Here is a 24,248-nt window from a genome sequence, read left to right on the forward strand (position 1 = left end):
CGACGCCTGCAACTACAGCCGGACCCAGAACCAGTTGCACACCAGATCTGACGCTTGTGTCTACCCCTCAGGCGACGCCCGCCACTACAACAGGACCCCGACCCTCTTGCACACCAGACCTGATGCTCATGCCTACTCCTCAGGCGTCGCTCGCCATTAAAGCAGGACCTACGGCGACATGCACACCAGACCTGACGCTCATTTCTACTCCTCAAGCGTCGCCCGCCACTACAGCGGGACCCACGGCCACATGCACATCAGACCGGACGCTCATGTTTACTCCTCAGGCAACGCTCGCCACTACAGCAGAACCCACGGCCATATGCACACCAGACCGGACGCTCATGTTTACTCTTCAGGCAACACCCGCCACTACAGCAGAACCCACGGCCACTTGCACACCAGACCTGACGCTCATTTTTACTTCTCAGGCGTCGCCCGCCACTACAGCAGGACCTACGACCACTTGCACGCCAGACCTGACGCTCATGTCTACTCCTCAGGCGTTGCCCGCCACTACAACAGGAACTACGACCACTTGCACACCATACCTGACTCTCATGTCTACTCCTCAGGCGTCGCCCGCCACTACAGCGGGACCCACGGCCACTTGCTCACCAGACCTGACGCCCATGTCTACTCCTCAGGCATCGCCCGCCACTACACCAGGACCCACGGCCACTTGCACTCCAGACCTGACGCTCATGTCTACTCCTCAGGCGTCGCTCGCCACTACAGCAGGACCCACGGCCACATGCACATCAGACTTGACGCTAATGTCTACTCTTCAGGCGTCACCCGCCACTACAGCAGGACCCACGGCCACTTGCACACCAGACCTGACGCTCATGTCTACTCCTCAGGCGTCGCCCGCCACTACAGCAGGACCCACGGCCACATGCACACCAGACCAGACGCTCATGTCTACTCCTCAGGCGTCGCCCGCCACAACACCGGGATCCACGGCCACTTGCACACCAGACCTGACGCTCATGTCTACTCCACTACAACAGGGCCCACGCCCACTTGCACACCAGACCGGACGCCCATGTCTACTACTCAGGCGTCGCCCGCCACTACAGCAGGACCCAGATTCACTTTCACACTAGACCTGACGCTCATGTCTACTCCTCGGGCGTCACCCGCCATTACAGCAGGACCCATGGCCACTTGCACACCAGACCGGACGCCCATGTCTACTCCTCAGGTGACGCCCGCCACTACAGCAGGACCCAGATCCACTTGCACACCAGACCTGACGCTCATGTCTACTCCTCAGGCGTCGCCCGCCACTACAGCAGGACCCACGGCAACATGTACACCAGACCAGACGCTCATGTCTACTCCTCACGCGTCGCCCGCCACAACACCGGGATCCACGGCCACTTGCACACCAGACCTGACGCTCATGTCTACTCCACTACAACAGGGCCCACGCCCACTTGCACACCAGACCGGACACCCATGTCTACTCCTCAGGCGTCGCCCGCCACTACAACAGGACCCAGATTCACTTTCACACTAGACCTGACGCTCATGTCTACTCCTCGGGCGTCACCCGCCATTACAGCAGGACCCATGGCCACTTGCACACCAGACCGGACGCCCATGTCTACTCCTCAGGTGTCGCCCGCCACTACAGCAGGACCCAGATCCACTTGCCCCGTTTCATTAATGGTCGCATCGCAAATCCAGCAAAGTCGCAAGAAATGCGACCGAGTTTGCGACACAGCGCAATTTGCGTTTCATTAATCGCGTCGCAAAATAGAGCTTGCGACTTTTTCCTCTATCGATAATTTGCGATACGCAGTCTACGAAATGACGTCACAGCATCACTGCGAGTACCTGTTTGTTTACGCGCCATCTGTCAGATTTGACAGACGGACTTCTGCATAGAACTTCACAATGTCAGAAAGGAAGCAAAATTGGTCGTCGCGGGAGTTGGAAGAACTCGCTACTGGGCACACAAAACACAGCACCTTTTTAACTTCCAAGCACGGCCCAAGTTCTTCAGAGGCAGAGAAGAAAAGAGTTCTAAATGAAATTTTGTTGAGGTTTGTATTTTGTACAGTAGCTGCCACTTCAATGTGCGTAGATTTTTACCCCTTTAATACTAAGTTAGTGGATGCAATGCTGTCAATGATGAGTTTTATCTTTATGCATCTTGTTCAAATTATTTCATATTTAAGTCAGCCCGGGTCATAAAAATGATTATATATCACGAGTAGAACGACATATGCCATCTAATCAATGTTATAACAGAGAATAACGTATATTACTGTATATTCAACTCTACAACATTTTTATATCAGTGTGAACAGTGTTGGCGGGAATGGGAGGACGATTGATGAAATGTCCAAGAAGTGGAAGGATTTGAAGGTATTATTTATATGTTGAACTGTCTTAGTAATTATATATAAGTATGTTTAAAATAACAATGATAAAATTATATCACTATTTATATAAGTTACATGACTCATGAGGTCAACCTACTCTTATGACAACTACAATGTATAGTGATATTGATCAATATTTCTAGCCCAAAATATTCATAAAAATTACTCAAAACAATTTTCCTGATGCATGTCATGCTTGTTTTTATATAAAATGCTAGAATTGTTCTACTCATCACAGAGTCGAACAAAGAAAAAGGAGCAGGGTCGCCTGAAAGCCCTGAGGAGTTCAGGATTGGGGGAGATACCAAAAACCCTTATCCTAACAGAGCTGGAGGAAAGGGTATGTAAACAAAATCATCGATAACATTTTGAGAAATATATATTGTTCGTGTGTTTATGTAAGTGTGTGCAAGGAGAGGGAAGGGTGGGTAATTTGTTATTTGCCTATAGTTAAAAAAGAACCAGGTGTGTGTGTGTCGGAAGGGGGGGGGGTCTTCTAATTTCAGTATAGTTAAAAAATGACAGGCAGACATATGCAATCATTTTTTGTTATATTTCTAAAGATGTAAATTTCATTCTTATCTTTTACATTAAAGCTTAGGTGCAGTGAATGCTGTTTCTTTAATGTGTGTCACTCATTTCTGCTACAGGTCCTATCATGCATTCCAGCGGTATCTGTGACCGGTATTCAGACTGGAGTGGACACTAACAGATCATGTGAGTTGTAAAACACTCCCACTAAACAGCAACATGAAACATCTTTTAACTTAAATATTTAAATATTGAAATTATTCAATTGTCATTTGTTTCACTTAATAATGTCTTACTTATTATATCAAAAGCATTTTTTTTATATTGGTGTTGACATATAAATATATGTATTTTATCATTATATATCATTGTTTTGATTTGTGATAAGTGAAATGTAATGAGCCATTATGTATTACTTTTTAGTTACCAAGTTCTTAGGAGTGGCCAATGAAGATGAGGTAGAAGGTATGTATTAACAATTGTATCATAATAAAAGATGAGGAAGAAGGATTTATAAACATGTTTTATTATAAAAGTATTTCCATAATGTTCAATACTTTATGGCAGTTAAAGCTACACTCTCACAGAATAACCATTTTTACAACTTTTTTTCATTTTTTGTCTTGGAAAGAGTACATTTTTGCGTAAATATTTGCAATCCAATGATATAAGATTGGTGACAAAAGATCAGATTGTAGATTTTCATATTTCCGTTCGAAAATTAAAGTTTTATGGTTTAAACCGTTTACTAACGGTTTAAGAAAAATGCATAAAACATTAAAAAATTAACTTAAATATAAAAACCTGTAATTTAATTTTGTCAGCAGTCGTAAATAACTGGTTTCCATGGATATTTGCAAAGATTGGCTCGTTCAAGGATGAAAAATAAAAACTTGTCAAATCGTTCAATCTGTGAGGGGGCAGCTTTAAGAAACGTTTTGGATAACTAATTTTTGACACTGAAACATGATGATTTATACAGCAGTTCAAGATTGTTTGAATGATTTTGCATTTAACTATTAAAGGAGTGTATTCTTGACAAGCTGAAGTAAAGAAATTTAACCAATTTAATTCAAAATTTGCTTATTAGGTTATCATCAATAAAATATTTATACATTTATTTTGACATTATTGTATTTGCAGTGGCCGCTAAAGAAAATTGCCCTTCAGCGGCTGACTACACAAACTGTGCTGGTAAGAACTAAAAGTATTCAACAGTTAATTCTTTTTGTAGTGTATTAAGGTGTTCTATATACATTAATTTGAAGTGGCAGCTATACAAAATTCCCGTAGGTGAGAAGGTGTCAGTAGATCTGATTGCAGCCCAATTTCGTCTTATCGGTTTCTTTTTTTGTCCTGTCCTACTCTTTCTCCTAATGGTTTGATTTTAACCACATATATCATAAAAGATACCTAACTTAACAAAATGATGTGTCATTCACAAGACTTACGTTCAAACTTAAAGTCAAGGTCACAACATTGATCTGGTATTAATATGTTTTGCTAAATAAGCTAAATAAAGGTTTAATGATGAGTTTATGTTACTAACCAGTACCATTTTTTTTCCAATATTCCGCAATGTACATTAATTGCAATTCTTTGGCACATTTAGATTCAGTGAAACAAATTTCACATGCAATAAATGCACTTTTTTGCATAACATTTATAAATAATACTTTCCAATATGTAGCCAGTGTGCGGTCAAAGTTTAATAAATAGCTTCAAGAATTAATGTTGTTTGTTACAAGTTTTTCTTTCCTTACAGAATCGTCAAGTGACACAGTAAAAAATATAAGATGTAGTTCTGGGACATCCTCAACAGGAAAAAGGAAGCGTGAATATTATGGTATAAAATTAACTCTTAAGAACAATTGTTTTGCCAACAAAACCTTTTTCACAAACAATGTTTAAAAAAAAAGCTTTGTGTTTGCTACTATCATTGTCTGTTAAGTAATAATAATTGATGGAGGTCAGGTGTGTTAGCTTTTTATACATGCACTCAGGCATTACCCATACAGCCAGTGCTCTGTTAAGATTGAAAGTCATTTCATATTTTTTAGCAGATTGCACAGACAGAATGTTACCCTGGTAAGAAGCTTCCCTGGTTATTAAACATGAAAAGGTGTATAGCACTGTCACAGGGGACTCCCGGACGACAACTAGTACTTTTTAGTGATGAGACTGGGAATCGAACCTGCGACCCCTTGATTGATAAACAAGTGTGTTACCATTAGAACACAGATTCACCACTGAAATTTAGTAATGATTTAAAGCCTTGATAACAATGTATTTATTATATTATTTGAAATGAGATTTTTTGCTGCTGGTAGTCATACCTCTTAATTCCTTTATTTTGTATATGCATAAACTCCTTCAAATGATTTATAATGACATGTTTGATGAGAATCATTACATAATCATTTTTATTAAACACTGATTCAATACAGTGGTACAGTACATAATTTATTCATTACTTGCTGTTTTCTAAATTGAAAACCCTACTACATCTATCCCATTTATCTGTTAAAGTTTGAATGAAGATAACATTACAATATATTGTTTCCAAATAGGTGTTTTAAACATTATCAGTTCAATACATTGACTTAAAAAATTGAATATGTATCTTTATAGACTGCCAGTGCTCGGACGAGCTGATCAGTTTACAGAGGGAACTGTTGGCAGAGAGCAGGAAGTGGCATATTGTTGTCAATACACAGATTGTGTAGTTTACAGCAGGCTAAAAAAACCCGACAGCTCTTTCCTGGTGAAAATGGCAGCACACCCCCCGATCTGTGTAGGCATCTGGAAAAAAATCAATTGTTATATAGCAAAAAAACACAACCATTAATACAGATGAATAGCTGAACAAACAAATATAAACATTTAAGTAAAAATTACTAGATGTGGTGATGCTGAATGTTGTATTGAAACCATTTGTATTTAAAGTTAATCGGGAAATACTCAAAAATATAGTCTTTGTACTATTCAAAAATAATTTAGATTTTTTTTAAGTGCATTGAAAAACGGTATAGAGGGTTGTTTTTTCTAAAATCCCAAATTGCCCTTAACTTTTAATTGCCTAAAACTTTAATCTACGTCAATCAGGAGCCATCACTTGTATTTAGGATATGGAGTTATGTAACCTTATTGGGTGATGGTCCTGAACAATTATGTGAAGTATTAAGTCAATTAAATGAAGGGTATAGAAGTTATTAATAAATATCCCAACTTGCCTTAAAACTTGAACCTAAGTTTCATAGTCAATCAGAGGCCATAATTTGTATAAAAGATAATATAGAGTTATCTAACCTCATCATGTGATGGCACTGAACAACTGTGTGAATTATAAAGTCAATTGAATGAAGGGTATTGGACTTATAAGTGAAAATCCTAACTTGCCCTAAAACTTTAACCGGACGCTGAAGCTGGGGCTAGTAGTATAGCCCACCTATTCTTCGAATAGTCGAGCTAAAAATGGCTTACCTAAATCTTGACTTCAAAACACCAAAAGCCCTCTCAACAACTTCTCTTGCAGTCTTGTGGCGTCTGTTGTACCTCTCCTCATTCTCATTTGATGGGTGCAGAATAGGAGTAATTAAATAACGCCTCAGCGGGTACCCACTGTCGCCTAGAAGTACAGCCTCCAAGTCTGCTTCTAGATAGTCCTACATGTAGATATAATACATTGCATATTGAAGTGAGAATAAATTAAATATGGGTGACACTCCATGTACATTGTAATATAAAATTTATATAAATTGAAATTATTTCAAGCTTTTCTTACACAGCCATGATTTCTTTATATATATATACAGGGCCTTTTATCGGTACCTTCCCTTATTCAATGAATTAAGACGAAAAAAGAGAATGAAAATAAACAGGGGCTTTCGAAGAGATAACAGGCCAGCTTTACAGTAGATACAATAATTGCAGTTGTTGATATACTTTATATAACAAGGCATATTAAAATAATATGCAAGACCTGTGTATGACATTGAAGTAAAATCACATTGTGAGACATGATTACTTCTTTAACCATGCATTGTTTATACCTTTAACACCGAATTGTCAAAAACACCAGCATCATGTGAGGAACCAGGCCACTTTGCCACTATGTCAATGAATCTGAAATTGCCAATAATTAAAACATTAACTAATACAAAGCCATTTTCTTCATTTAACATCATTGATTTAACAAAAAAATTCATTCAACAAGTTATGCTCCAGAAAAGTTATACTAATAATATATATAAACAAATAGGCAAGTATATCATTTAAATTATTTTGTTTTTGTTTTTTTGCATCTCAAGATTTATTTCATGTCAAAAGGAATAAGTCACCTACCTCAAGTCTGAGGAAGCCACTGCTTGGCAATTGATGGCATGAAACCCCTTACGGCATACGAATGACTCTTCATTTGCTGTTGGGGCCAGAATCGGTACTAAAGTACCATCAACAGCACCTACAATGTTTGGGAATTTACACTTCCTGTAGAAACCCCTCTTCACTGACATCTGGTCATCCCTCTGAACAGGAAACCTGCAAATTTTTGAGTGTTTCTTTTAAATATAAGCAAAGTATAAGATTAACAGATATAGGTGTATAAGAAGTCAAGAACAGATATATGTGTATAAGATGAATGGATATAGGTGTCAGTAAACAATGACTGTTTTATCACTGTAACTCTGAAACAAAAGGTATGAGCATTGAATTTGACAATATCAACAATTCAAAAATACTTATTTCATTACTATTCACAGTCTAGCAAAAATATTGTGAACAAAGTTGTTATTGGGTTATTACAAGATTGCATTGTATTATTACATACACAGTCCATCATGTAGGCACAATGGAGTACCAAGATGAGACCCACTTGTCGAACATGGTAAAAATCTATAAAAATTGTATTGCTTAAGCCGTGCACCAATTCTGGTCGTCTTTGTCATAAGCAAGTATGCTTACATCAGCCTTTAGTGGACAATTACATCACTATGTTATGCACTCACACCATGCTATCCTAAATGGCATTTGATTTTCTGTAGAGAATTGATATAATATCAATATGTTAATTATGAACAGAAAGGTGAATGAGTGATGTTACTTGATATTGTCAACGTTGTTGATTACAGCATCGACAAATCCATGGATAATTCTGCAGACACTCGATCTGCTCACTCCGTGTGTGTCAGCAACCTCCGAAAAAAAGGCACCTTTTGCCAGGCACCGGAGACCAACAAGAACCTGAAATAATTTCTCAATGTTAATATGAGAATAACACGCAAACATTTACATTCAGAGTATTCACTGGGGTTAATTCAAGAACCATGTATTCTCTTAAATGATGATGAAATTATAAAGTTTTACTTGAATCTCCGGCTTACTCTACATTGTACATGAAACCTATAGGCTATAGGCACCCATTTCATAACACCTAATATACCTCCAATGATATGACAGAAGCATATTTGGTTTTCATGTTGAGTACTGTTAAGACTAAACACTTCCTACCACTTTTCAAATAGAACAGATATGTCAACATTAAAAATGACAACTGGGTCTGACAGATTGTGATGTCCAATATCCATAGAATTGTCCATTAACATACAATTTAGCGAATTAAACAGCAAATGACGAGATAATTCAATAAAGGGGCTGTATATCTACATTATGAATGCCCAAACTATCAGAAAGAAACGTATCTAAGATGGAAAACTTAGCTGCATTTATCCCAAACGTATTTGCATTTTGCTCAGTGACGGTGAAGGTCAACCGGATGTTGATTTCATACATACCTATGTACACCGTATTTCCCGTTCGATTTCGTACCGACTAGTACATTAAATAATGATGTAAAGTACATTTGACTCTTACTTGAGTGTCGGGAGGAATAGTATGTCCACCGCGATAGGTCTTTTCCAAAGTCTGGCCGACTGTTTCAAGCAAATTTTGAAACAACACCCGATCCAAACGGTAACGGGAAACAAAATCAAGATCCCGTACCACTATCGATGAAATGCGAGCATTAAAAACTCGCCTTATGGGCACTTTTCTTCGACGACAACGTCGTTGTTGGAAAATAACCGCAACTGCGTCGGCCATTTTTGCGTCTTAAAGTCAAGTTGCGACTGGTAGTACGACGTCGCAAAAAAAGCACCGATATTTGCGACCAGCAGGTGCTCTTTGCGACGTCGCAATTTTGATGAAACGCATTTTGCGATGCGATCGGCAAATTTGCGACGTCGCAGTCTAATTTTGCGATGCGACCATTAATGAAACGGGGCCCAGACCTGACGCTCATGTCTGCTCCTCGGGCGTCACCCGCAACTACAGTAGGACCCACGGCCAATTGCACACCAGACCTGACACTCATATGCTCATATATATATGTCAGAAAGTATTCCCCACGTATGATATTTTTTAATCCACCTACAGAATAAAAATTTAAAACTTCTGATACTGTTAGTTATATATGTAGTACACTGACAATATTCTAAGAGTTGTATAGTTATTTTACTCGCACAACCTCTGCGTTGTGTTAAATTATGTCTGTTTTAGTTAGTTTTATGCTTAGATTATTAAAACAAAAAAAACGACCTATTTATTGCTGTTTATAAGGTATGTATAGTAACACCTTATACAGGTAAAACAATTACGCCACCACCCCCACCCCAAATCCTGGAACCGCCCCTGACTTGGTGTATTTGTTACTTGGAACGCTTGAGGTTACTTGGTATACACACGGACCTATAAACTATGGTTAATGGTATACATGTGGTTGATTGGTACCGTAATGTTGATAAGGATAACTGCACACTTCGAACTTTCTTCCAAATTTAGTATGTTGGGGTCGTTAAACACTTCAGTCAGGGTTTATTGTCGTGCAAATCGGCCAATTTACGATATAATTTATAAGAAAATTATTTAGAGTTGTGTGACCCCAACTACTAGGCCATCTCCGCAACGTCGGTATCATTCGGAACATCGAAATCAACTTCGGATGTATGTGTATGGTTTACAAATACATTTAATTCCGCTGCAAGTAGATCGAGTAGTAATTTCAATTTAACAGGAAAAATGTCTTTACTGTTGGGAATCCAAATTTTTTATGCAATAATACACTTCACTGGCAATCCATTTAAACTTGAATACACAAAATACACATTCAAAACTACTTAAAATAGATACTATTATCTAAAACCTTACGAACTACTTCCAAAGATGTACTAACATACATCAGATCGAAATCGCCGAGGATTTCCCAATGTCTCTGGGGCAATCGTGATCATTCGGCAGCCTTCTACAAGCTCGGGATATACTTATTTCGTTGTGCGTTCCGAGTGTAGAAACGCCTACTAAACCTGAAGTTGTTGACTTCTATTGTAATTAATACGGGACACAATCTCGGCATGTTTAAAATGTGTTTAGATTTTGACAAGAATAACTGAGCAAGGTTGTAACAACGCTTATCATTTGGATATTGTGTAATATGTCAGTGTTACATTGATGTGTTTTCTTCGTGTCAGTACAAAACAATTTACATCCTTGAAACAAAATAAACAGACGTGGTTGAATGAACATATATTTGATATAGATCGTGAATCTTTTGAAATTCAAGAGAGAAAATGGAATCTAATTTCTAATCATCAATATCTTCCAATATATGGTGTTGGGGTTTGAGAAGCACTAGAACTCAGTGTTATTGTCCGTGGAAATGGGTCAATTCGCTATAAAATATACAGGAAAAGTACTCCCTACAACTATTCGACCATCTCCGGTAAGCTCGGAATAGACAATCGTTACAACTCGGCAGTCTTCGGCAAACCCGGGATCGTGGGAAGGCCCACTGGAAAGTCGATAACTATTCTAAATGTTGACACAGGAATAAAATACGGGATGTTTGTATTTGAACAATGATTGTAAATTATATACGGTTGTTACTACGCTTATCATTTTGATATCGTGTTAGATGTCAGTGTTTAATTGATCGAACTATTGGTTTTCTTCGTATCAGCTCAGTACAAAATAATAAACTTCCTAGTTACAAAATAAACAGAATCCGACTGTTTGAAGTAGTTTGTGAGTCATTTTTAATCTCAAGAGTGAAAATGGCATCCAATTTTGAATCATCCATTCAGAGGGGCTGTGACTTCATTTACGATTTTTCCTGCTCTCCTTGTGAAGAGAACGGATTTAACACCGATGCTTACCATTATTGTACTCAATGCACACAATATTACTGCCAAAACTGTGTTTCAAAACATTACGTATTATATCAGAAGCACGTGGTGCTCGGCCGGAAGGACGTGAAGAAATGGAAGGCAGCTCCAGGGGTGACGGACGCCCTGGAGAGATGCGGAATGCACCCCGGGGAGGCGCTGAAGCTGGTATGTGCTGACCATGACCAGCTGTGCTGTTCTATATGCGTTGCCATTGACCACAGGTATGTATGAACAAAACATCAATTTAAAGGCACCCAACATAAGCTGTTGCAGAAGTATATTATATTTCTATAAGTTATAATATTTAACCAATTCGACTTTTGATGATTAAAAAAGCCTTTATACATGCATACGGTGTTTTAATAAATAGCTACGTGACCATAAATTCCCCAGTTAAAAATGCACCAATATATAGTTTAAATCTTATTATTTTTTTAATCTGAAAACAAATCATACGCTTTTTGTGGTTTTGAACATTTAAATAGAATTAATAAAACATTAAAATGCATTAAGATTTAAAAGGAAAATCTTTTTTTGGAATCAACCTATATTGTGCGCCTAAAAACACTAACCGGTAAATAAGCTATACTAACCAGGGGCGGTTCTTAGATTCGGCGTTAGAGGGGGCGTAACTCAGGGGCGTAGCCGTTTGAATTGTGCCACTCCCTCAGAACCGAAATTTAATTGGTTTTAAGTGTTGGCATAGGGGTTTGGTTACTCCAAAAAATATCTTACAAGTTCTAGTCCGAAATGGTGTTTTTTGGTCGTATTATATTATCTTTTGTTCTCTAATATAACATTAGAAAGTAAACTTGGACGATTTAAGAGGAACCGCTATTGGTTACTTGCGTCATATGTAAATCATTTTCTATAACATTTTCCGACATAAGCAACGTCATATACAGTTTATGCAGAACTGATTACAACTGTTTCACAACTTCTTTGTTTCAGACAATGTTCCAAAATCCAACACATTCCAGATGAAGCAAAAGGTATTCAGCGAAATATTGAGTTTCAACAAATTCCAAAGAAGATCGCTGAACTTCAAGAGCAATTCGAAAAGATGAAAGAATTACGATTGAAGAATACGACATTTCTGAAAAATACGCGAGCTGCCATTTCTGATGAAATTAAAACCATACGTAAAAAAATCAGCGAAATCCTTGACAAGATTGAGAAGACAACATTACAGGACTTGGACGGAATGATAGCTGAACTTGAAAAAAACCTAAAGAAAGATATCGAAACTTCTGATAAAATGACTATCATACTGCAAAACATGATTGCCGATTTTCAAACCATAGCAAAATCAAGCGAGTCAAAAGCATATATTGCGTACAGAAAGAGCCAGGATATGATTACACAAGCAAACGATCTACTTCGTGGCATATCAGCCATTGAGTGTTACAATGTAACATTTCAAGCCAATACTCTTATCGAAGAACCTTTATTTGCAGTAAAGACGTTTGGAGCGATTGAAGAACAAACTGTTATGACCAAACAGCGAAAAGATCCCCATTCCGATCCTAATCACGTCTTCAGTGTTGTAGAGTACAAGGAGTACAACGTTAAGATAAGTGATCAGAAAAGTCAATGTGGTATCTTTGGCGTATGTGAATTGCCTAGTGGAGAGTTTGTCATAGCAGACTTCAATAGTAAGAAAGTAAAGCTCCTGGACAAGAATTACAGGTTGCTCTACCACTGTAATGTCTCGCGGAGTCCTTATGGCGTGTGCCACATTAACGAAAATGAAGTGGGCGTTTGTATTAACAAAGAACTTCATTTCATTAAATCTACGAAAGGGAAACTCGTAACTACGAGGAAGTTAAGCTTCAACCATGACTGTTATACTGCAGCTTATCATAGTGGCAAGCTTTACATCTGCTCCGGTGACGCCCTGTATGTCTACACGATGTCGGGACAGAAGGTGAAGAAGCTGTACGAGGACAAGTCTGGGGGTGTCACGGTGAGGAATTGTGCCATCAGTAACGACGGGGAAACAATATACATCACAAACTCCAGTAAACATCAACTGGTCACCCTGGACAACAACGGCACGAAGCTGGCCTTACTCACTGACCCTGACATGAAACATCCTACCGGAGTACACGTGACACCTGCCGGACACGTGTTCGTCTGCTGCTATAATCCCGGCACAGTGCTGCAGGTTGACAAAGACGGGAAGAAGAAGTTGGCCACATTGGCAAGGAAAGACGACGGAATGAGCGGACCGAGTGGTTTATTTTTCAGCAGCCGCACTTCTTCTCTGATTGTTGTTGGAGAGAAAGACACACTTCTTGTTATCAAGTTTATTTGATACTTAAAACTATGAATGTTTGAATTGGTACTATCAAACGGGGATTTTTCAAAGTTTATTGCAGTATTTGCATATATAAATGTTGAGTTTAGACCCCTGGTTATAATTAATATGACATGAATCCAAAAGCTTCTTGTGAATTCTTATATATGATCGAATTTGTGTCAATTTTATATGACACAAACTATTTGTAATAATATGTTCTTTTCGATGAATGTAGATTATTCAATATTCGTGAATATACATTGCCTATAAACGAGAAAATGAACGTATTGTTGTTGTTGTGTTTTAATATGTTGTATCCTATTTTTAAAATCATTAAAAAAGAAGCAAATAAACCGCCTATCAAACTCGTCATGGTGTCTATTAATACGTTCGCACTAATTACTTTCAGAACACCATCATATTGAATTATTGATTCGAGCTGTAATGACAATTTACTTGCATAATGAATCACAGTCGTCAGGTGAATTGCAATAAGAAATAATAAAACAATCTCTTAGTTCATCTCCAGAACACATAATTTGATCTCACGTTAAACATCGACAGTCTCCGTTGGTATGAGACTTACAGCTCACGTATAACATCGATAGTCTCGGTTAGATTGAGACTTACATATCACGTTTAACACCAACAGTCACCGTTGGAATACGACTTACATCTCACATATAACATATACATCCCGGTTTGATTGAGACTTACGTATAATACGTAAGACGTATACTATCGTAAAACATCGACATTCTCGGTTAGAAAGAGACTGACATTTAACATAAACAGTCTCCGATGGAATGGGACTTACATCTCACATATAACATTGATACATCGGTAAGATTGAGACTTGCATCTCACCTTTAACATCGACAGTCTCGGCTAGTTATAGACTCATCCCCGTTCAACATCGTCATTCTCGGCTAGTCGGCTAGTTTGAAACTTACATCCCACGTTCAACATCGACAGTCTCGGTTTGATTAAGACTTACATCTCACGTATAACATTGACAGTCTCGGTTAGTTCGGTTGAAATCGTCGGTTTCAGCTGGACTGCGATGGCTGAACTAGTCGGTGCATCTCATTCCACATTATAGGGTTAATACACCTTCGCGATCGGGCTGTAAACCATTTTGCAGGCCTTTGCAGATGGTAACAACCGAAAAAATGTGTATTATCGTTATTATTGCATAAAAATACACACCATGAGTAACTTTTATGTTAAAAAAGCTATTCAATGTCACGAAAATGTAAAAACATTTAGTTCAAACTAACCTCCATAACAGGTACGTGTGTGACGTCACGAGTGATGTCGTTGAAAAAATTTAACATTAAGCTCGATTAGGGCCGCAACATAACTCGACAGTTCCATTTTTGTTTCGACGCCATTTTGTTAAGTGTTCAGTCGAATGGAAAGTGTTGTGTTTTTTTTTAAATTTATTGGATAACTTGGATTATTTACACACAATAGCTATCGGGTAATCGATTAATACCGATGTATTCCTAATTTAACATTAATATGTTTTGGCAACTAATTTAAAACGGAAAAAAATGTTAAAATGTTCTCTTCATTGCATACGACGTTATGGAATCATGTCCATTTAAGTCGTTTGTTCTGAATAAAATCGACAGAAATAACTAAAGTTGGGAAGAGTTAAAGGTTTTTAGACCTAATTTAGTGCTTTTTAAGCAAATAAATAGTCAAACAACTGCAGAAAGTACTGTCTAGAAAGACGCCTCAGCTTGCCAGGAAAAGACAACACAGAAGAAGAAATGTATGTTAATGGTTGTTTAATATTTGTATACATCTATGCATGCTGAAATATGTTTTGTGCAAGAGGTTTGCATCGTGGACCCAATTTCGGTCAGAAACCAGGTCGCTCAGCGTCCAGTGTTCTGATGCGGTCACTGATACCGCTTATGTAAAACAAAAAGCCGGTCATTAACGGCACGTGAATTTACTGAATAATGCACGTTTTCTACTGAAAACGCCCGGGGTTTTACGCTTTAACGCACCGCGATAACGGACCCACACATTTCATGCAATAATTGAACGATAACGCCTGTGTTTTTGTTACATACACCTATACAATTTGGTGAGAACTGAAAATAGTATATAACATATACAAACATATTATGCTTAGAATAAGATCATATATATTTTTTTTACGAGTGGTCACAGAAAAAATATTGAAAATATGTTTCTGTTACCACGAGTAACGATGGCATAACCGATGTGTCAAGGTTACTCCTTTTCGCGCGAGCAGTACGTCCACTAAAACATTTCCCTACCTTATGGAAATGGTTGTTGCAATTTAAATTAACTTTAAATAAAACCCTTCTAGCATCATTGAAACATATGATTTTAACATTTATTGAGCCACAAAACATGTATTTAATCAAAAGCATTTCGGAAATAAAAAAAACATATCGCGTAGAAATAGAAGTGAATGAAACCGTGGCATGTGGCTTTTTTGTACATTCAAAAACAATTTCAATAGATTTAGATTAAAAAATATGGACTATAATAGTGTGTATGCGTAAAATCAACGGAATTCTGTTTTTGTGCTGTTCTGTGTCTGGTTTTCAATCTACTATAATTGTTCAATTATTTATGGCCGATGATCTAAACTATTCGATTAGGCGGGACACCATTATCGATCAGCTTTTGGGCAAGCCTTTTCAAAGCATTATACTATTTTTCAAAAAGAAAACTGAATTGATGAACTGATGAAAAGGGTCGTAGCTAGGGCCTAAAAACCTGTAGGCGCGATGATTCTGTATGAGTTTGGGGACTTTTATATGCACATTACGACCACTTTAATATATTTGCAATGATTACAATAAAATCAAGCAATACCATCTGCATGCAGTTTAAATAAACACAAATTTGCTTTGGTTAAAATAAAACAAAATTTTCAAGTTGTTCAAAATGTGTGAGTAGCTATTTGTTTTTATTGCATTTTGAGGTTATTGAATTTTGTCATTTTTTCATAAAATTTATAGGCCCAGGCCTATAATGCTTATATGTAGCTACGCCATTGAAGGTAAACTGTTGAAGGAAATTTGTCAAATTCAAAATGTGTGTGCATTCATGTAAGCGGTTAGAGTTTGAAGGTAGAAATGATCTACAACCCTATTACTAGCACATGTGGCCAAATAAATATTCAACCGATACCTACCAAGCGGGTTAATTGTAACAATATATTGCCTGAAATAGTTCATACATAAAATGGTAAGTTCATTCTTTGAAATTGTTGTTTGACAATTCTAAATGATTCATTAATAATCAATCATTAAGTTCTAGGCTTAATCAGAATAAATTTCTCGGGTGTTTCTCGGGTGTTTAAAGGTCCTGCCAGTCATCCGATATACACACCCAAGTAATTTCTAATGATTAAGAAGAGCTTGTCATTTAACTATTACTAAGTCGATCTAATGGTCATACATCATTGACTCCATTCACTGCAAAGGTCCGTTAAATATAACGAGCAATCCGATTAGCTTCACCGTTCTACAATCCAATTACGACCAGTATTGAATATCTACAAAAGTGATTTATTGGAGTGCAATGATTTCAACAGATAACTGGGTCATACTCGGGTTAGAAATAACATACTTCCCTTCTCTAACGGTTCTGCATTACATATATATTACAACTCACTAAGTTAATACAAAAACGATGCAGGGTAAACAATTGATAAATTTTTACATCCAAAAATAGATTATTAAAACAATGGTTGCATTAATCAGTAAATATACGCGTAGATTTAATTTGACCTGAATGTATAAGTCATAAAGGAATTACATTAAATGAGTTTGAGATTTATTTTACAATAACATTTTCTCAACGCCTGTTTAAATTTATATGAAATCACACAATGTATGTTAACCATTAGACATAGTGTGGTTTTAATGTTCTACTTTGTGTTCAAAAACATATAAGACTAAAGGAGGATTTTTTAGCATTTCCTGTTCATAGATCAATAATGTTTTATGTTTAATGCTTACTTTTATTTCAGTTTTTCCTGTTTGGCTATTTGCTTTTAGAATTGTTTCTACTTATGAACAAGCAATATGCTTTGCTCACCATAACTATTCGTTTTTATAATACAAAGGAATATGCAGTTTAAAGGCACACATGTATGATACATTTCAATCAAAGACATTCTTTTTATTATATGACTTCCGCTTGTATATATAGATTTATCAGTACAATTGATATTTTACTGTTTCAAGGAGTAAAAATATCAATTTGATATTTTTGACTGTTTTAAAATTTTAGTCCACTCTCCTATTCCATTTCCAAAATAGGTTCGCATACAAATTGGCGCGCTTTTCTGAAAAAATACAATAAACAGTCATTCCTATCCATTTTAAAACATATTGAAAAAAATGTTGGTTTAAGAGTGAGATCGCACTATGTTTCATCTCGTGAACACCAAAAGTAAATATTTCACTCGTTGGTACAGCACTCGTGAAATATACCTTCTGGTGCTTACTCGGGGAAATATATAGAGGATATTTGACAAATTTTCTGTTTCTTTTATGCTTATTTTCGGAGTTGTATTAAAAAAAATATTTATTTCTTAATTACCCCCTTTTTTGAAAAAGGTGTTATTTACGCCGCTACCCGTAGGGCGCCCCTCACGCAAAATTATAGCTGTCAACTTTTCTATTTCCGGTTTGTTGAGAAAAAGTTCTCTGCTATTCATTCTTATAGTTTATTATTCGCTCGTTTTTTAATGCAAAGCTTTTATGAACAGTAATCAATGAAGTTTTATAAATGCACAGATGTTCCAAAATATAACGAAAACACTTTTATTTTAAGCGGGACATAAATACATAACCAAATAACTACGCCGCGATTTAATGAATGAAATTTGAAAGGTCAAATGTGTTAGCAAAACAAATGCGGATAATCATTGGATTATAAACATTTTTCTTAGTTTTAGAGTGTGTTTCATGTTACATGGATATTCAGTGATCTTACGGTCAGAGACCAGTCTTTTTTGCTTGAAGACAGGTCGTTTTCAAGGTAATGATGAGGACCACGCTAGTTTGTTGACATATTTTGAGGCGTGGGTGGGGTAAAAAATGTCAGATTATCTGCAAATTGTTGTGTGAATTTTCCGGGAAGCTCGTTTTACTTATTACAACAACAAACAGTTCGAAATACATGTGAACGATGATATATTGTCGTCGGTAACATTCTTTTTTATGTTCAAACAGTTGTTTTCGTCTGTAATTTGTTTGGTATGAAAGCAAATGTTCGAACATTCAGCTTCAAGATCAAGAAAACTTTAGAAAAACGGGATAACCAGTGTAAACGGTGAGTTGTTAATTTCTAAATATATATTTATTTAAATTTATAAAACATTTCTTTAAATTTGCCAACATTTTCTGGTTCAAAGTGAATTTTTCTGTTTTGATCAAGGGGGAGATGCTACATAGGATTTTAAAAGTAGTTCTAAAAGTTGATATTTTCACTTCTTATTTTGCAGTGAAAATATCAAATTGACATTTTCACTGCTGTTATTTCACTGATAAAACCCCATATTTTACCGAAAAGCATGGAAGAAACAACGATCTTGAACTGAAACAACTAAATATCCTCTATATTATTTTCTTTTTAGATTGTTTCGGATAGCCTTTATTCAGGTGACATTTGGTTTTACTTTTGATCTGTTTTAATCTGTTAGAAATGTTTGCTTTTAATTTTTTGTCTTATTCAACAAATAAAACACCATGATCAAACGCTTTGACATTCTGCTCGATATCACAAAACAGAACGGAACATTTATTCAGATACAGTCGAGCCCTGTTGGCTGGAACTTCCTCGAGCCTCGGAAAATTCGAGCCAATCGGCAATGCTTACCTACAATATAACGAAGTCGGCTCTTAAATCCAGTTCGAGCCTACGAGGAATTCGAGCCAAGTGATTTCGAGCCAACAGGGTTCGACTGTTCAAGAATATACAGCCTATGATCATCAAAACAATCATCATTCCATGCACAGCCGCATAGATAAATTATCGATATAAAAATATTGGTGTTAAATTTTTTGTTTTTGTTTTTAATGAATTTTACACGTTTCAGTTAAAGACAGTCTGGTATATTTTTGGAAGAGTTGTGACCATTATAATACTTCAATTTGTCAGAAATGTCAGCAGCGTAGGTAAAGATGATTTTTAAACGTGTATCATGTATTCTCGACATCTGTAGTGAATCTATTCATCGTCACTTTAAAGGGACTAGACACCAGATGGTCAAAAATCAGCAAATACAGTATTTCCCCAAAACAAGCGAACAAAATCAATACGAGCTAGAATGAAACAGATAAAAACCATGTTGCCACTGTCTCAGCTGAGTTTACCCGTTCGAAAATAGAGCACACGCGATTAGTACAGATACGTGTTTATATATCGACGCTTTTTTTGGGTTTACTGGTATATACGGTGTGGACGAACGCAATAAATGTTGAATTGGGAAAATACGCTAAAATTTGAGAAAGGTACGTGTGTCGTAAGCTATGTGATAAATCAGAAAGTAAAATTCAATGCGCTGTATACAACAATATGAATTTTATGTAACATTTTTGAAAATGTTTTTTCTTGCAATTGTATCATCTGGTGCTTAGTCCCTTTAAGTGGACATTACTACGGCCAACACAACTTGTGACTCTAAACACGGTTTAATTTAAAATGTTTATCTACTGGGCTTATCCCTGTAGTTTTCATTCTTTTATTTAAAATATAACCTTGCATTAGATTTCTCAATATAAGGTTAAAATGAGCTTTATCATTTTAAGTTATGAAGTTTAATCAACCTGCCATGATAAAGTACTTCCTTATCTAGAGGTAAGATAATATTGATGCCAGTGTCTTGAAACGTTGATATTCCCCGGGCATTCCGCTTGTTAATTTATGAATGTAGTGCAGTTTTATTTAGCAATCACTGCACTCCAAGTAAGGCCAAATAACTATTGCGTGGTTAGGGTTACATCTTGTCATTTATCAATAGACAGTTATGGAGGGTAGGTACTGTTTTATTATACGGCTTTATGTATGAACGTTATTGTCACTATTGGGGAATGGCGTAAAAGCGAACTTTAATATAAAGCTTTAACGCACACACACACACACACACACACACACACGCACACACACACGCACACACACACGCACACACACCCATACACACGCACGCGCGCACTCACGCACGCACTCACACACGCACAGAAACACACTCACACACACACATTATTCAATGTTGATTTGTCATACTTACATGTTAGTCAGACGTAATTGTATGTAAGTTAGACATTAAAGCATATCAGTTAGACAAATAACATATTTTTGGGACAAAGTTTCTTGTCAGTAAGACATGCGGATCTGTCAGTTAGACATGATAACATGCTAGTTAGACATAATAACATTTCAGATACAAATAATCATATTTCGGTTAGACAAAATAACATGCTGGTTATGCATAATAACATCATGTCAGTCTGTCATAATAGCATGTCACTTATGTACGAATAATGACATGTCGGTTAGACATGATAGCATGGCAACATGTCTGTAAGACATAATAACATGTCAGTTTGACACAATAAAATGCCAGTTAAACACAATAGCATGTCAACTACACATAAAGCATAAGATATTAGAACATATGACAGTTCTGACGTTCCATTAAATGTTATGTCCGTGACAGATATAACACAAATGTATCAATAAATATAATGTCCGTGACAGTTCATTTTTTCTGGAAGTCACAACAGCTTTTAGGAAGAAATATATGATTTCAGAAGTGGCACATGATTTCCGGAAGCGACATATGATTTCAGGACGGATCACTTGATTTCTGGACAGCAAATATGATTTGCGTAGTAGATACATGATTTCAGGAAGGGGCACATGGTTTCAGGAAGAAACACATCAGTTTAGGAAGGGACACATGATTACAGAAGGGGACACATAATTTCAGGAGGGGACACATAATTTCAGGAAGGGACACATGATTTCATGAGGGGACACATGATTTCAGACAGAGACACATGTTTTTAGGAAGGAACACATGATTACGAACAATGTATTGTATTTATATATAGGCGTGTCGCAGTATTTCGGATTATGCCATTTCAATGAATAATTAAAAACAAAACAAGAATGATTTCTGAAAAATTCAAGCTTTATTTTTCATTTATTTTAACTTAAATTATTTTTTTATAGCTTCACTCTCAAAGGTTGACTGTTTTGACATTGTTTTTGTTATTTTGTTGTATGTCCATACATAAATAATAAAAACACTGATGAATTTATTTGAATTTGCAATTTTAAGAAATCAACTAAAGTAAGGAGATGATTGATTCCAACAGAACTGGTCATTCTCTGGCTTAAAATAACATACTCCCTTTCTCTTACGACCCTTCTTCAGTATGTTTTACATATACATTTACAACTCACGTATTTATCTAAAACTAAATCACGATAAACAGCTCATCAATCTAAATGTCCAAAATTAATTTATTATAAAAAGGTTGCATTAATCACTGGCACCGGATTTTTAAACTCATTTTTTTTTAAATCTTATAATTCCGAACTAAATATTATAGTTACGAAAAGGAGAAAAATATTTTTTTTTATAAATATGCACTTTGTACTGTATATTATTCCATACCTAATTTATACGTCCAATCGTAGACGCTATTTTGAACCACGTGGCCGTAAAATATATTTCCGTATTGGGACGCACGCGCGTACAAAAATCCCATATTTGTTCCGTATTGTACGAATTACAGGTCCCATGTTAAACTTATGGTAAAGACCGAAACCCGTGAAAAGGTTCCGAATGAAAATTATTATTATTATTATTATTATTATTATTATTATTATTATTATTATTATTATTATTAAATATCATTATTATATTTGATCTGACAAGTATGTTTAGGTCAAGAAGGAATTACATTCAATAGCTTTAAGATTTATGTTTAAATAACATTTTCGCAACGCCTGTTTAAATTTATGAACACATTTGAAATCACACATTGTGTGGTGACAGTTAGACGTTGTGTGGTCCTAAGGTACTACTTTGTGTTCAAAAACATACAATTCGGAGTTTGTTTGTATTTCTGTGGATGGCTCAAGACCACAGTTATCTGCCCCCCGGTGACCAAGATCCGGATGTGAATACAGACAAAAGAGTGCTTGTGTTCAAGTATCAATATTTTATTAAAATTAAATGAAAAAGAAGCAAAAAATGCAGAGAACTTGACTGAATTTGACACTCTATTGCAGAAATTGATAGTTTTCAGTGTAAATATTGGAAAAATCATAGCTTGTGGAAGTCTAAAAATTAGTTGTTTGTAGCCGATTGACTCCTTGGCGGAAGGGTTATGTATTTGACTCAATTTTGACAGTCGGGTCAATGGCCAATATGGTGTTTTCTTGTGATTATGCTTTGTGTCTTGAATTGTTCTAAAGATGCCATGTCCTTGTATTTCAATTGGGATGTGTATAAAGTCAAAAGCCAGGTTAGTGTCTATATGAAACATATGGTAAAAATAACTGTGGTCTCACGCCGGATAACCATCGCGATTCAATCTTTATGAATGCCATGCACGAGATAAAACGGTAGTATTAGAATGTCAGGACGGTGCCGTTGACCAAATCTGCGACATTCGCTCCCGAAGAGGAATCTACAACCAGGCTATTAGAAAGGTATATGTGAATCACACCAATCTAGTATATTTATTGATCTTTTACATATTTTCGAAATGCTATTACTGTGCACAATAACATATTTTAACCGAATACAATATATTAATTTCAGTATTTATATAATCTGGCAAACAACTGTTTATTAAGATTAATAAAAAGAGATGCAAAGTTGTTGTGTTTCTAAACAAAATAATAAACACGATTATAATTGAGATTGGTGTAGCTTTTTTAACAAGTGTGTGTGCAGTATTAATATGAACATATGGACTGACTTATCCCTGAATCCGTGCCACCCTGTACCTAAATACAAATATAAAGAACTACATTACCAGTTTTTGGTCCATTATGTTGATCATTTTATTTCTTTTGATGATTTACTGAAACAAAACGAAGCATAAATATATATAAAAAAATATATATGGTATATTCGACCGAACAGTTATTTAAAGGCTAGATTATTCCGCTAGTGTCTCGGCTTGGGGCTTGAATCTTTAAATTAGAGGTCACCGCCTATAAAAAAGTTTATATATGATATCATCCTACTCCACCTTTATTTGATAAAACGTAAGTCGTAAAATTGCATACTTTTTATAGTTATGTATCTCGCAATTTTATACACTACCCAGTCTTTTTCCACCGTAAACTTGAAAAAGCCAATGTTTTTGAAAGAATACACTGGTTGGTATCCGCTTTCCAAGTTGTTCACCTTAACCCCAGTTCCCTGTTGGCACGAAAAACAACAACGCCCATTGTTTTATTGCCATTTCCTAAAACATTGTTATATATAATAACCTTAAATATTCAGACCCAAATACAGACCTTAATCACACATGTTATCAATGATAAACATATCCGCTTATCTATATTGCAAGGTTTGATGTTTGTGAACTTCATGCCTTCGTGACGAAAAAATATTTTTTTTGTCATTGTAGTATTTACTAGGGTTGAGACGATACGGTTTACAAAACGCATCGGTATAACTAACTACACGCCGATATGATAATTACCCCTGTTGGGGTCACGAAACACTGGAAATAGTGTTATTTTTTTTGTAAGTCGGTCGATTCA

The 24,248-nt window shown here is 36.4% G+C and overlaps 3 protein-coding genes across 4 annotated transcripts; 2 read left to right on the forward strand and 1 right to left on the reverse strand.

The window, feature by feature from the left end:
- The first annotated feature begins 1,710 nt into the window (after positions 1-1,710).
- Positions 1,711-4,132, forward strand: LOC128216104 (myb-related transcription factor, partner of profilin-like). The gene is made up of 6 exons (XM_052922692.1): positions 1,711-2,054; positions 2,313-2,379; positions 2,635-2,736; positions 3,047-3,113; positions 3,351-3,392; positions 4,071-4,132. The coding sequence occupies exons 1-6, from the start codon at positions 1,906-1,908 to the stop codon at positions 4,130-4,132; spliced, it is 489 nt and encodes a 162-aa protein (XP_052778652.1). The 5' UTR covers positions 1,711-1,905.
- Positions 4,133-5,260: 1,128 nt separating this feature from the next.
- LOC128218158 (putative nuclease HARBI1) lies at positions 5,261-8,725 on the reverse strand. Of its 2 annotated transcripts, XM_052925730.1 has the most exons (6): positions 8,314-8,725; positions 8,029-8,180; positions 7,272-7,466; positions 6,980-7,052; positions 6,411-6,592; positions 5,261-5,729 (listed from the first exon to the last, which is right to left on the reverse strand). In XM_052925730.1, the coding sequence occupies exons 1-6, from the start codon at positions 8,320-8,322 to the stop codon at positions 5,588-5,590; spliced, it is 753 nt and encodes a 250-aa protein (XP_052781690.1). In that variant the 5' UTR covers positions 8,323-8,725; the 3' UTR covers positions 5,261-5,587. The 2 variants fall into 2 exon arrangements, with proteins under 2 accessions (XP_052781690.1, XP_052781689.1); XM_052925729.1 differs by having other exon boundaries at positions 5,262-5,729; positions 8,029-8,724.
- A 2,222-nt stretch (positions 8,726-10,947) lies between these two features.
- On the forward strand, positions 10,948-13,499 carry LOC128218155 (uncharacterized). Its single transcript, XM_052925725.1, has 2 exons — positions 10,948-11,367; positions 12,098-13,499. The coding sequence occupies exons 1-2, from the start codon at positions 11,033-11,035 to the stop codon at positions 13,461-13,463; spliced, it is 1,701 nt and encodes a 566-aa protein (XP_052781685.1). The 5' UTR covers positions 10,948-11,032; the 3' UTR covers positions 13,464-13,499.
- Positions 13,500-24,248: the final 10,749 nt, after the last annotated feature.

Source organism: Mya arenaria, chromosome 14 (genome assembly GCF_026914265.1).
Source record: "Mya arenaria isolate MELC-2E11 chromosome 14, ASM2691426v1".
Classification (NCBI taxonomy): domain Eukaryota; kingdom Metazoa; phylum Mollusca; class Bivalvia; order Myida; family Myidae; genus Mya; species Mya arenaria.

Coding starts and splice junctions, on each gene's coding strand:
- LOC128216104 (XM_052922692.1), top strand. CDS start 1,906: ATGTCAGAAAGGAAGCAAAATTGGTCGTCGCGGGAGTTGGAAGAACTC. Junction 2,737..3,046: donor TAACAGAGCTGGAGGAAAGG/GTATGTAAACAA, acceptor TTTCTGCTACAG/GTCCTATCATGCATTCCAGC. Junction 3,114..3,350: donor AGTGGACACTAACAGATCAT/GTGAGTTGTAAA, acceptor ATTACTTTTTAG/TTACCAAGTTCTTAGGAGTG.
- LOC128218155 (XM_052925725.1), top strand. CDS start 11,033: ATGGCATCCAATTTTGAATCATCCATTCAGAGGGGCTGTGACTTCATT. Junction 11,368..12,097: donor TGCGTTGCCATTGACCACAG/GTATGTATGAAC, acceptor TCTTTGTTTCAG/ACAATGTTCCAAAATCCAAC.
- LOC128218158 (XM_052925729.1), bottom strand. CDS start 8,213: ATGTTTGCGTGTTATTCTCATATTAACATTGAGAAATTATTTCAGGTT. Junction 7,467..8,028: donor AACAACGTTGACAATATCAA/GTAACATCACTC, acceptor AAAAATTTGCAG/GTTTCCTGTTCAGAGGGATG. Junction 5,730..6,410: donor GTTTTGAAGTCAAGATTTAG/GTAAGCCATTTT, acceptor ATTTTTTTCCAG/ATGCCTACACAGATCGGGGG.